The sequence below is a fragment of the Myiozetetes cayanensis genome, unplaced genomic scaffold (assembly GCF_022539395.1).
Source record: "Myiozetetes cayanensis isolate MyiCay16 unplaced genomic scaffold, myiCay2020 scf6-25, whole genome shotgun sequence".
Taxonomy (NCBI): Eukaryota; Metazoa; Chordata; class Aves; order Passeriformes; family Tyrannidae; genus Myiozetetes; species Myiozetetes cayanensis.
In genome coordinates this window covers 1482751-1496443 of record NW_026087853.1, presented here as the reverse complement: position 1 = coordinate 1496443, position 13693 = coordinate 1482751, and the positions used below count along the sequence as shown (strand labels likewise).

The following is a 13693-nucleotide window of genomic DNA, read 5'->3' as shown; positions in this document are numbered from 1 at the left end:
TTTTTGGTCAGTTGGGATGTTTTTATTTTTAATATAGACCATAGAGAAGAGCTGTGTTCTTATTTGGCCACCTGGTGTACAGCTATAATGAAGTCAGTTTTTAACCACCAGTCTGAGTGTCTTCCTACAGCAATTTTATGAGTGAAGTTTAGGACTTATCGATAAGTCCCTGAACTTATCTGTAGCCTTTTCCTTACTCTTCTTCTGTGTAAAACTGTGCAGTCAAAACTAATTTCTAAATGCTCTGGCTTGTTCTTCTGGCTCATGTGTGGAAGCTGGAATCCCACATCTGTAACTTCAAGCACTCTGAGGGTTAAAATTAATCACAAACACGCGTTGTTCTCAGTATTTGCAGATTTTAGCAATTGGCAAAGATTAGGAGGGAAATGCAAGAAATGTACATCCTACTGCACTGGAATTTAGAGAGTAATCAGATTCAATGTTAAAAACTTGCTGCATAAGTTTCAGTTTGAAACTGTATATCCACGTTGCCAGCTGGGTGGTAATTCCTGGGTGCAGACAAGTAATCTGGTATTACTGATGATACTGGGAAGAATGTGTTTAAATAGAGGTTACAGAGAGATCTTTAAAATTTGCATTTATATTTGTGGCAAAGCGTTCTGCCAGCGAAGTTCTGAAGTGGTTAATGAATCTTTATTTAATTTAGTCGTCACAGTTTAATCAGAGGTATAATGCACAAAAATGCCAAATGTTATTGTTCTTTTTTCCTAAGTTAAGTAAGTAAGCTTGCTATCTATTGTTCCAGTTTTCCTCCTGAATGTGGTGACCACTTCCTTTCCTTCCATTTAGTTACAGCAGATCAGCCACAGAGTGGGGTCGGCTGCCAGTCAGGAACGCTCAGCAGGACCAAGAGGAGGAAGATGCCGAGGAAAATGATGCCTGTGAGGAAGCAGAAGAAGCTCCAGAAGTGCATAAACACAGTAAGAAAAATATACTCTCTGAATAGACAGGAAGCTGTCGTCTGGGTAACTTTTACAAGCTTAATTGGGAATTAAGTCTGTATTGCAGGCTGTGCCTGCAGTCTCTGCAGAGAAACAAGTTGAGTGTGTGTCACCTGCTGTGTCCCAGCTTGGGTGTGCACTGTACTTAGTAACCACTTCAGGGAGCCTTGGGGAGTTTTTCCTGTTGCCTGATTCTGTCCCTAAAGGACTGGGTCACCTTCTGAGCAGTTACTTTGGTTTCAGCTCAAACCTCCCAGGAGCTGAATTGCCAGACGAGCAGTTTGCCTGGCACGCTTTAAGAGTGAGCTTAAGGTTCGAGAAATAAATACACAGCTCTAAGTCTGGGTAGGGGTGACAGATGGTTTTGTGAAAGTGTACGGTTTGAAAATGAAAAGTCACACTTGAAAATATGAATTACTTCACTGTACTTATGGAATCACACAATCCCAGAATGGTTTGGGTTGGAAGGGCCCTAAAGACCATCCAGGTCCAACCACCTGCCATGGGCAGGGACACCTTCCACTCTCCCAGGTTGCTCCAAGCCTCACCCTTACTTAGTTGGCTGTTTGGGGGTTTGTTTTTAAAGCAGTGATGCTATCACATTTTATTGCACTTCAACATATACCCCTTTCCTTTTTTTCTTGAAGGGCCAAATCCTTTCTCCAAAGGTGTCACTTCAGCAGAGGTGACTACTCTGAAATCTGGTGAGTAAACCTCTGTTTATTCCAGGATGGGGATTTTGTCATGCTTCGTGATATCTGCTCCTGTTCACATCATCTCTTCTCCCATTACTACTTCAATTTAGTCCATAACAGTGTTGTCAAATGTAATTTCACAGAATCTTTGAATGCTTTGGGTTGGAAGGGACATTAAAGACCATCTCTTTCCAACCCCCTGCCATGGGCAGGGACTCCTTCCACTCTCCCAGGTTGCTCCAAGCCCCGTCCAGCCTGTCCTGGTTGCACTGATTGTTGTTCTCACGTTTTTTGGAGGTTCCCTATTCCTGTCTCCATTACCTAATGATGCTCCATAACACTGTTCTGACTGACTTGGCTGTGCCAAATGCTGAGTGAGTGCCTGCCTGGCTATGCCATGAAGGCATTCTTTGGGACAGGGGGAAAACTGAGAACAGTGATCAGTGGGTTTATTTCACTAATCACAGGCACATTTATTGGTTGCACTTGCAAGGCAGAGTGAATAAACCCTGCCTTGCTGTGTGAGTGTGAGCAGGCAGGGGCAGAATGTGACCTCTAGCAACCTGCCAACCCCTCCAGCAAGAATAATAGGAGTGGAAACGGATTTGGGAGTGGAGGAAGTCCTGGGTCTTCCTCCAGGGTTTGTATTTTAAGCTGTTGGTCCTGTGTGGCATTTCTGATGACTAATAATAGCTGAGCACATATAGTTTAACCTTCAAGGGGTTGCTAAAATGTCTTTCTACTCATCTAAAATGTGCACATTGCTTCAAAGATTTATATATATATATATATCTGTGTGTGCACACACATGCACACATTTTTATACTCCTTTTTCTTCCTTTTTGTAAACAGTTCTAGGTGCATCCAGCAGCCAAGGACGAGTGAACCCATTTAAGGTAAGAATTTTTGCAGCTGGTTTTGCTGTGCCGTGAAAATCGTTATCTGAAGTTTGCAATAGAACAGATACCTTGGAGGGGCAGAGTGGGAGAACGTGGCAGAAGGTAAATAAAACATCTGTTCCTTTGCTTTCCTAGGTGTCATCTAACAGAAAGGACCCAGTGGTCCCCTCAGCAAATGTTTTAGACTCTATGAGCAGGTACTCAAAGAAAACATCTTTGTCTGGCAGTCGAGCCGTGAACAAGCAGAGCCCTCCAGTTATAAAGCCTCTGATTCCCAAACCCAAGCCGAAGCAGGTAATGTTTCTAGTTCTTTTTGACATTGTTTCAGTGAGCAAAGAACAATAAATGGAATTTTACCGGCTTTTATCAAGCATGAAGCTTGAGTTGACTGAGTAAAGCAGCTCAGAGGGCAAAATTCACTTTAAAGCATAGTGCAAAAGCTACGAAAGCACATAGAACAGCAGAAAAAAAACAGTTGTAGAAATTACATTCTGCGCTGAATTTTGAGCTTTTATTTTTTATTTTTTTTTATTTTAAATTGTGTGAATAAACTTGTTAGGCTGGAGTGGTATGTGTTGTCTGAGGCTGAGGTGTTCTTACCTTTTCCTTTTTAATCTCAATTTCCAAAGGCTTCAGCAACCTCCTTCTTCCAGCCTCGAACACCTACAGCCAACCCTGGTGAAAAAGCTGTGGAAGAAAGAGAAGGAAAAACACTGGAGGAAAGAGAAGGAAAAGCAGTGGAAGAAAGAGAAGGAAAAGCAGGAAATGAGTCCCATGAGGTCAAAGTCACTGCACAGGAGAGCACTGAAAACAGAAGGTGGGTGACACTTGCATCTCAGTGCCATAGTCCAGTTTTCACACAATTCCAAGTCCAAAACCTGCTTTGTTTCTGGAGGTGTTGGAGTGGCCAGAGAGGCGTAACATGAAGATTAAAGGTGAGCTCACAAGTTGTCACATTTGTGGACCCACTTCAGAAGTGTGGGAGTGAACAGTAAATGAGCAATGCAAAATGTAATTTTGGGGCCCTAAGCAGTGATTTTTGCCTTGATGCTGCTCATAATGACCTTTGGATGATAAATGAAACCAAGTTGCTGTTCCAAGTATAGGAGATACTTAAAGTTTAAACACCTCTAGAAAATCTCGAAGTCTAAAAGCTGAGGGTTTTATGGGAAGGAGCAAAAGCTTTATTTTGGTGGGGTTTTTAAAAGAGAAAGCGAACAAAACCTTGTATCACCTAAGGAGCATGTCTGTTCCTAGCTAAGACTTTAATCTATCTTGTTCCTCTGGAGCAGATGTATTTTCTAACAATCCCAGTCCTCATGAAACTTGCATTATTATAATCATGTTTCATTTAGGCTTCATTTCACTGAGGAAGATGAAGGTAATTATTACTCATTTGGACTGGCATTCTTTTCATTAACCTTTACAGATAATGTTCTACAACAAGTGGCAAGGAGAATTGTGAGAAGGATTAGCTGAAACGTGCTAATGGATGTGCTCTATTTTTAGGCTGATGGGACCCTGTCAGAAAGGAAGAGAACCACTGTGCTTTGTCATTCTAAAACTGGAATGTTAATCTCCATATATATATCACGCTCTTAATAAAAATACTTGACTTAGTCTTGCCTTGTCAGCATGTTCTTTGAAATATTGAAAGAGGAGAGAGGAGGCTGCTGACTGGAGGTGTCTTGTCTTCTGAGAACAAAAAGAAAAAAAAATCCAATTAGGTGCTGTTTGGAAATGTTGCTTTTGGGGATTTTTTTTTTTAATGGTTTTCTTATAACCTTCTTAACCAGGCAATTTTTCGTGTGCTTGCTTTAGACCAAAGACGGGCTTCCAGATGTGGCTGGAGGAGAACAGAGCAAACATTTTGACAGATAATCCTGATCTGGACGAAGCAGAAGTAATAAAAGAAGGGATGAGTCGATTTAGAATGCTGACATCAGAGCAAAGGATGGTAAGAAAACATTCTCTAATTCTGTGGGTTTGATAATTTTTTTCCCTCCCACCGGATCTCTTGGTTATTTTCAGTCAGGAGTTTTTCCTTTAAATTCCACTGTTCTCCATTTTTATGGATTTCAACTTTGAATGGTGCCGTGATCTGTGGCATGTTCTTCATGGAAGTGTAAACTGAATAATAATTAATATCAGAAAGCAGCTTTTTCAAAGTGGGGCTTGTGAGAGCAACACAATCAATGAACGAACAACAAAAGAGAAAGTTTAAAGGGACATAATCAGGCTTGAGCCACTGGGGCTTAAATTTGTTGTGACTTGATTTATTGGGCTTTTTGGGTTTATTTATTTGTCCAGAAGGACAATTAATAGCTTCAATTTCATATACAGGCTCAAATGAAACAGAGTTTTTGAAGGACAACACTGTTAGGAAAAAAAGGGAAGTGAGGGAATCCAACCTAACTTAATCCTTCTTAACAGCAATTATTTCAGTGCCTTAAAATCAGGAAACAAGGTGTATAAAACGAACTGGTGACTTTCGTGGCCTGATTTGTCGTTTCCTGCTCTTCTTCAAAGGTGTGGACTGAGAAAGCAAAGGGAGGGGCAGTTCATGAGGTGGCAGAAGATAAAAAGCGGAAGCGTCCCCCGGCTGATGAAGACGAAGGCGGGAAGAACCAGGAGGAAAAATCGGAGGACGCAAACGTGTCCAAAAAATCCAAACCTTTGGACCAATCCACAAATGGCAGGTTGTCAGCTTTTGCCTTCAAGCAGAGCTAAATGAGGTGGTGCCTTCCCGGTGTCTGTGTTCAGGTGGGTCTGTACTGATGGAACGGGCTTGCCTTGCTCAGAGGGCGCTGGCAGAGAGAGGGGTTTGCTCCAGAAAGTCTCTTAGAAAGTGCTTTATTATCAATCCTTGAGGGAAATGTTGAATCTACTCTCAGTTTTTTTTACTATAAAACTTGATAGCAAAATTCCTCTTCCTGGGCCTGCTCCCTGGGAGCACTGGCAGCTCAGTTCCACAGTGCTGTGCAGCTGTGACACACATTGTGTGTCTTCAGACTGGTGATATTTGGTGCTAAATGCAGATGAATCGTTCTGGGGAGCATAAAAACTATGTCCAAAAATCTGTCCTGTGGTTTTAGAGAGGCAAAGGAATGGCTTCTGTACCATTCCTGCTGCCTGGGGGTGAGACACTCTCAAGGAAATGGGCATGAGGGGAAGAAAGCTGAACACCAGCAACATGTTAAACTGCATTTTCATCATCTGTGGCAGTGGCAGAGAGCAGTTTGACACAGGCAGGGATAGAAAACCAGGGCAAAGCTGAATTAGGAAGGTCAGGTGTGCAAAGCCAGGCCATTCCAGACTGTGCAAATGTGCTTTCCCAATCCATGCCTCAGCAGGGTCCAGAAGAGCTTCAGAACGTGTTTTATTATTTTCTGTAATGTTTGTTTTTTAAATAAAATGTGAAAGTTTCCTTGTTGAAGGTGGTGGAGTCTCCTTTGCAGTTGTTGTAACTGAAATTTTGAAATGTTTTTTTAAGATCAGTTAAAATAATTTAACTTTTTAGCATAGTAATTGAGTCTGAAGAGTTCTCAATTTTTCTTTTCCCCTGAGTTTGCACAGAGTTTTGTTGTTTTCTCTTTCTATTCCTCTTCAGACTGTCACAGGTTGCCCAGAGAAGCTGTGGCTGCCCCATCCCTGGAAGTGTCCAAGGCCAGGTTGGACAGGGCTTGGAGCATCCTGGGATAGTGGAAGGTGTCCCTGCCCGTGGCAGAGGATTGGACTTGATGGCCTTTAGAGGTCCCTTCCAACCCAAACCACTCTGTCACTATTGCTGAAAATACATCAGTTGGACTAGATGATCTTAAAAGTCTTTTCCAACCCAAAGGATTCTTTGATTCCATAAAAGGCAAATGGCTCTCCGTTAAAAACACATTTTTAACATCGAAAATTCGGTGAGATTTCAGTAAAAGCCATTAAATTTTAGCATTGGAGGTGTTTCATTTGACTTTTTTTTAACAATTGCTGTAGGTCATTTTGGAGACAGCAGCACCTGTTTTCACCACATGTGAAAAAAAAAGAAAAAGGTGGCCATGATGTCAACCAGGGATGGTAAATACAAACAGTGAAAATCCTGAACACCTAGCAATTTAAAAGCTTTTGTCATTCGCAGTTCTTATCTATAATTACACATTTCATTTGTTTAAACTGCTGGTGGACAGCAAGTAAAAATCTAAAGCAATAATTTTCTGCACTGACATAATGCAGGAAGATCAGGAGAGTAGTGGCACACTGTGGTGATTTTTCTCCATTCTTTGGGAAAAAATATTGCATCAGAGGCTGGCATTTACTTTGAGGTAGTAAAGCCTATTTCCACATGTGGCTGTATTGAGGGAAAATGGGATTGCAGTAGTAATTTAAACATCCTGATAGAAAAACCACTGGGCTTGGTGAACCGTAATGTTTTCTTTCTCTTAGGCCAGGTTCTTCTGTGGGTGACTTGAGCACCTTGACCACGGTGCTGGGAGATCTTCCAGGGGGTTCTTTTCGTCCACAGCCACAGAATCCACCTTTGAGCTGCCCTTTCTACAGCCCTGAGAGGACAAGTGGTGTCAGAAGGGACCAAGTCCAACCCCCCTGCCATGGGCAGGGAAACCTTCCCCTCGATCTGGGGAGGTATCTGCTGCTCCACTGGTCCCACAAAGCATCCAAAGTCCTTTTGGCTCCCGAGGGAGAGAGGAAAGAGCCAAAGTAAACTCCCAGGAGAGAGAGGGATGTTTGCAGTCATGCAGCTCTTCTGGACAAACACACCAAAGGTCTGTTTTAAAACAAGGCTCCTGGATTTAGTGGGTGATTTCATGGAAATCTTTGGGGGTATTTGGCACCATTCTGCAGGTCCCTGTTTTCCACCTGCTTTTACTGCTGGCGGAGTTGTTGCTGGGAACATCTGGGGGTTTTGTCAGACCCAAATGGGCACGGCCCTGGGGTCACAGTCTGGATCCCACTGCCACCCCCATGGCTGGTTAGAGCTGGCAAAGCTGTTTCCAGCATCAGATTTGAAGTTTTGCATGGGAGCTGTGTGACTGTGGTAGAATAATGGAATTTTTTAAGGTTGGAAAAGACCTCTGAGGTCATTGAGTCCAACCAGCACTGCCAGGTCCACCGCTGACCCCTGTCCCCAGGTGCCACATCCACATGGCTTTTAAATCCCTCCAGGAGTGGTGACTCCACCAGGGAGCTTCAGAGAGCAAGAAGGTCCCCCCTGAGCCTCCTTTTCTCCAGCTCCTCACAGGAATTGTTCCCTGCTGATCACTGTCCACGGCAAGAAAATAAACAGCAAACGAGAAGCAAAATTCCATCGTGGAAGTGAGGATCCAGCTGCTTTAATTCCGGGAGGACCGTCTCCCATGAGGCTGCTCTTACATTTCTATCCTCAAAGATGGGTTTTGCTCTATTGCACAGCTCCAGGCAGAGCTAGAAATACCTCCTCCATCACCTGGAGCCTTTGGGGAGCAGCGCTGAGCCGGCCAGGAACGGGACGCGCTCATCCAGCAACAGCTCCGGTAGAAAAGAGCCAAGGAGAGATCCTAATTCGAGTGGAAATGAAATGCCAGACCAAACATGAACAGAAAATGTGGAACGGATTTTCAAGTGCAAGCAATTCAATCTCTACTAGCTGGTTTCGATCTGTTTGTTGGGGTTTTTTAAAAAATATATATTTTTTAAAAATGTCCCTAAATAATTCAACGGAATTTCACTGGAGTCTTCAGAAACACTTGTTTGTCCTGAATTCACCACCTTTCTGCTGGAAAACCGGGTATTTTAGAAAAGTCAGCCTGGAAACTCTACCAGTGAACCTGCCTGATGTTGGTTGTTCCTACGGAGCTCGGAACACCGGAGAGGGAGGATTGCACTGCAGAAATACCCAGCCTGTGGGTCGGATTTGAAAGGCTCCAGCTATTGACCCACCAGGCTCTGCTGTGTCTGAGTCTGTTGTGCTGGTTCACTGCACTATTTGACACTAAAAAATGTCCCCTTTACGTGCAATTTTTCTGGAGAAGAAAGTCACATTTTAAAAGTAGTGCACGGAAACCAACGGCAGCTGATGGGACCTGCACAAGGGAATCATCCTGAATATCTCTGCAAGTGGCATTTTGCCCAGTTACCTGCTGTTTCTCCCATATCTACCCCAAAGCTGATCCCTGCTGGAAAGGTGAAGGTAGAACCCACCAAAAAGGGCCTCAAACGATGGACAGTCTGCGAGCAAACTCTTGGACTTCTGAGGGAGTGCCGGATCCGCAGGAGGCTCGGCGTTTATTCAGAGCAAGAACATTCGTGCTAAAATTAAACTGCAGAATATTTTCTTTGGTGTTCCCGGCATTTGCTCCGTGATGTAATTTTGCTGTGAAGGAGAAAATAAAGCCATGACACAGCCCAGCCAGTAAAACCAACTCAAAAAAGCCCTGTTGGCCTTTGGAGCATCGTGTTGTCATAGCAGGCAGGAGCCAAGGAGCGGGATGACAGGGAGGTTGTGAGAGGAAAGTGCTCTTTCTGCGGTGTTTCATTTTGGTTTGGGTTGGAGGGGACCTTAAAGACCACCTCATTCCACCCCTCTGCCGTGGGCAGGGACACCTTCCCCTAGACCAGGTTGCTCCAAGCCTCTTGAACACTTCCAGGGATATTTTGCATACCCTCCTCATTCTTTCTTTTTAGTGTAACACCAAATCCTGACAAAGAGATCTTGCTGCCCTTTGCATGTCATGACTCCACGTCCACTCGTGTTATTTGGGATTTGGAGAGCTTGCTTTGGCTGTGCTTTAAATCCCAGTGACAAGCAGCCCCTCAGACGCCGAGCCGTGTGTCACACACACGGCACGGAGCAGCAGATGGTTTCAAGTAAACGGTGTAAATCCAACTGCTGCCTTTCACAGCAGCAGCTTTAACTTGTTTTGTTGTGTTTTCAGAGTGGGCAGGGGCCAGATTAGAAGGTCTGTTGGCAGCAGCACCTCCGGCAACTTTATCGCAAGTATTTGGCGGTGGAGTGCGACAGCAAGCGTCACGTGGCAATGCAACTCTAATTAAGGTGTTCATCTCCATCAGGGAAGAAAGGTGACTCCTCTTGGCTTCTGGGGATGTCCTGAGTCTCCATTTTCCATGGCAAACCCAGTCCATCCTTGGGAGAGCTCCGCTGGTGTTGGTTAGGAAGCCGCCAGTGTCCCTCACTCAGCGAGGATTCACGCCCATCGTAAGCGGAGCTCCCATGGCCTGCTTGGAACTGCATTCCCTGATTAGAATCCTCATCACTGTTGGTTTTAATGCCTCCCTTTGTTACTGTAGCAGTGAAGGTGGCAGGTTGGTCACTCCAGCTGAGTTTCTTCCCTTGCATTAGGCAGTAAAAGATACGGGGAATGGGTTTGGGGTTAGTGGTTGGACCTGATGATCTTAGAGGTCTTTTTTCCAGCTCCAATGATTCTGTGATTCTGTGCAGTGGGAGAGTCGAGATGGATCTGTCACCCTTGGATGCTCAGGGTGGAGCTGGGCAAGGGACAGCCTGTGTTTGGACAAGCTTTCCCCTCTTAAAATCCACTCAGCTTCCAGCTGTGTTGGTCATGGAGTGATTGATTTTGGTGGTCCTGGCTGGCTAATCCAAGGACAAGACAGGAGCAGCGAGAGCTGCCTGCGAGCAGCTTGGGTGTCTCATGGAGTTCTTTGATGGAGAACAGCAGATCTGGCTTCTCCCTCCTCCCAGCTGACACCAAACGTGCTCAGCTCGATGCTGCCATCCAAATTTAATAGCAAATAATTTACTTAAAGGCAGGCAAAACACAAATACCGACCCAGGCTGCGAAAAGAGCCACTTGATTCTGACTCGATTGGACACGAATGGCAGGGGAAATTTGCAGGAATGGTTTCAAGCCATGTGTTGCCAGGGAACAGTCCGGTCTACAGATTGCATTATCAATATCTCGGGGTAATAACGGTGAGAAGCAATCGAGGGGAGCGATGCAGGGACACGGCCGCTGTTCCCATCTACCTGGGGTGTGAATCCAAAGCTGTCCTTGGTTTAGGAATGGAAATGGAGGGACCTAAAGATCTCCCCTGGTCGATGGCAGGTCGTTTGTGTTGGGAATGGGATGCAGGTCCTCTTGTGTTACACAGCTTTTTTTTTTTTTACATTCTTGAAAACATAATTATGGATTCACCTCCTACAGCCTTTCCATGCAAACTCCTCTGAAGTCTTCCAAATTTCAGGGAGCGAAGGCTGGAGGAGCCCATGGGTGTGAGATCCCGTGTCCTTGCCCTGTGAAGCTGTGAAAGGAAAGCTGGGGCAGGGCAAAACTGCTACCTCCACTTCCAGTTCCATCCCTAAAACATGAGACCCACTGAGGAGATTTAACAAATTCAGATCCCACCTGCAGAAAACCCCTCAGACCTCGGGGATCCTCACGGAGCAGCAAATCCTTCTGTACAAGATGTAGTATTTTGGGAGCCTGTAATAATCAATTTTGCTGGTTATTCTGGGTAATAGAATTAAATTGCTCGTGATTCACTCTTCCAGCTGACGCACTGTGATTCCAGGGGCTGATAAATCTCGGACTGTGTTTCCAGGGCACGGGAAGGATGTCCGTGGGCTGTGCTGCTGCCATCCATCGCCTCTGTGGGCTCAGCTGTTATTTGAGGATCACATTCAAGCCATGTCCTGGCTTGATGTTAATAGCAGGATGGATCTGCGTCGCTCTTCTGCTGCTTGAGCCGTTAATGATACACCGGGTCGGCACAGGCGGCTTGAGAAGGTGCAATTCATCATCCCCGACTCTAAACTCTGAGCCCAGTCCTAAATGATCCCGTTTTGTAGTCAATGGAGGAAAAATAGGTGTCTTCAGTGCATGATTGCTGCTTATTGTGACAGCCTTTCAGCAGCTGTCAGTGCAGAAATTCCCCTTTCAGAGGGCTGCGTCCGTCCCAGTGAAGCTGCCCAGGGTCTCTTCATCCTCACCCAGCTTGGCATGCAGAGCTTTCTTTCAGGAGCTCACTCTTCAAACCCTGAGGAGCATCTTGGGCACTCAGGGAAAGATGCTCCAACCCTTCCCAGTCGGGTCCCACTCCCTGTCACCGAAACCACAAGGAAGCTCAGCTGACTAAAAGAGGTGAAGGAGCTGGAGCTTGAGCACAAACCCACCCCCATCCTGTCCCTCTTTAATATTTTCCCTAATTTCAAAGACGAGAGAGGCCTCCCAGGGAACAAGGGACAGGATGAGAGGAAACTGCCTCAGGTTGTACCAGGGGAGGTTTAGATTGGATATCAGGGAAAATTTCTTCATTGAGAGGGTGGTCAGGCGGTGGGACAGCCTGCCCAAGGCAGTGGGGGAGTCACCATCACTGGAAGTGTTCAAAAAACATGTGGATGTGGCACCTGGGGACATGGGTTAGTGATGGCCTTGGCAGTGCTGGGTTAATGGTTGGACTTGATGATCTTAGAGGTCATTTCCAAACTTAATTATTCAATGATTCTTCTGTTCATAGCCTGCATTTCACTTTATATATATATATATATATATATATTCAGAAATAGCTAAGAAAAATTTCTTTGGGATGGCTAAGTGGGAACAAGGGGTGTAATTAATAAGATCCTTAATTAAAAAAAAAAAAATGGCTGAGTGTTGGTGTTTCTGTTTACCCAGCCTTTGTGGGGTTGTGTTCCTGGGAGGAGAGGACGTGACCAGGGCTGGAAATCTGGCCAGATTTCTGACACACACCCACATAATCTAAACCCAATAATTCCATAGTGGCAAACGCTGTCAGCAGGAACTGCTGCCATGTGGGCAACCTGTGCTCAGACATTCCCGGGAAATGTGGTTTTCTGCACAGCCACACAGTGATCACACCAGAAAATAAGCTGTAAACTGCCCTTCTCGCCCCGTAAATAGGAGAAGAGTTACACCCAGCTCCCCCAGCAGCTGAGTCGAGGCTGTTACGGAGCCCGGGTTGGCTCCGGAGGGAGCTGATCTTCTTCTTTTCGCAGAAAATAAAGAGACCAAAGACTGGGGAGTGCCGAGATACTTAAGATGCCCTTTACTAACCCCTTTTTCTGTATGGATGATTAGGTCTCAGCGGTTTGTAGCTCCTCAGAAACTCTCCCCAGCCCTCTGAACTGTGTCAGCTCGGTCTGGAGCCAAACAGAAGCAGAAGCCGTTCAGCAGAAGCCCATGAATGTTTTTGGTAAGGGAGCTCATCTGGTTCACACGGGGGATTTGGACATCATCAGGGCACTGTGAAATGATGGGAGGTACCCAGGGGTGTCTGGGGAGGATCAGGGGATGCAGCTCAGGGCTCCAAATCCTCCGGTACAGCAGTTTCTGTTCCCGATCGGAGCCCGGGGCAATAAAACCGAGTAAAGCCTGGCTGGCTGCAGGCCAGAGCCTGGATTTCACCTGAGTCATCCTGACTCTTCTGCTAAAACCTGTGATCAGAAACCAAATGATAAATGTGGAGCACGTTACAGCTGCCGGGGTGGTTTTTTTTTTTCTTTTTCCTTTTTCCTCTTTTTTTTTTTTTTTTTTTTCTTTTTTGTCGTGGTTAAATGCAGCTCTTGTGTCAGGAGTAAAGCCAGTGAGTCACACACCACACCCCACCCTCCAACAGCTCCTTCCCTTCCTTATCTCCCCAGCAATTTACCATTTCCTAGGCACAAGGGTGGGGGGGGAATTTGTCCCTGCTGCCTTATGGACAGAGTGTGAAAAGAGAGGGCTCTGTGGCTCCTTTAGCATCTTGGCCATTTATTTGGATGGCCATTTATTTTGATGGCTCCTGCTTGGGGTGATGCGTGATGGAGCATTCACCCCACGCTCAGCTGAACCTTTAGACTCAGTTTCTGGCTCATAAAACCCTGGAACAGCTCCAGCTGGAGGGGACCTGTGTTCCAAACATCTGCCCCAGCATTTATTTGTTCACCAACACTTGAAGCCAACATGGGGCAGGGGCAGAAGGGGCTGTTGGCAAAGATGAGCTGTGCTCTGCCTGCTGGATTTGTCCCCAAAGTGCCTGGAGGATGCAGGATGCTAAAAACAGTTTTTGGGGTGATGTCGCAACAAGATCCCCGTGGAAACCCCAAAATATTTGGTCACCAGAGAAGGCACATTTCCAGAGTCACAGGTGGGAATGTGAAAACACTGGGACACACCAG

The 13693-nt window shown here is 45.5% G+C and overlaps 2 protein-coding genes across 4 annotated transcripts in view; one reads left to right on the top strand and one right to left on the bottom strand.

The window, feature by feature from the left end:
- Positions 1–7353, top strand: part of WDHD1 (WD repeat and HMG-box DNA binding protein 1) — a 28804-nt gene extending 21451 nt beyond the window's left edge. Inside the window, exons 20-27 of one of the 3 annotated variants that reach the window (XM_050336923.1) lie at positions 811–941; positions 1610–1666; positions 2510–2553; positions 2692–2850; positions 3186–3373; positions 4378–4513; positions 5086–5319; positions 6988–7353. In XM_050336923.1, the coding sequence (XP_050192880.1) occupies positions 811–941; positions 1610–1666; positions 2510–2553; positions 2692–2850; positions 3186–3373; positions 4378–4513; positions 5086–5286 (916 nt within the window). In that variant the 3' untranslated portion in view covers positions 5287–5319; positions 6988–7353. Of the gene's footprint in view, positions 1–810; positions 942–1609; positions 1667–2509; positions 2554–2691; positions 2851–3185; positions 3374–4377; positions 4514–5085; positions 6128–6987 lie in introns of those variants that run through there. The other 2 variants (XM_050336924.1, XM_050336922.1) reach the window with 2 other exon arrangements.
- The window catches only part of LGALS3 (galectin 3), a 173460-nt gene that overhangs the window by 72483 nt on the left and 87284 nt on the right, over positions 1–13693 (bottom strand). The window lies entirely within an intron of this gene.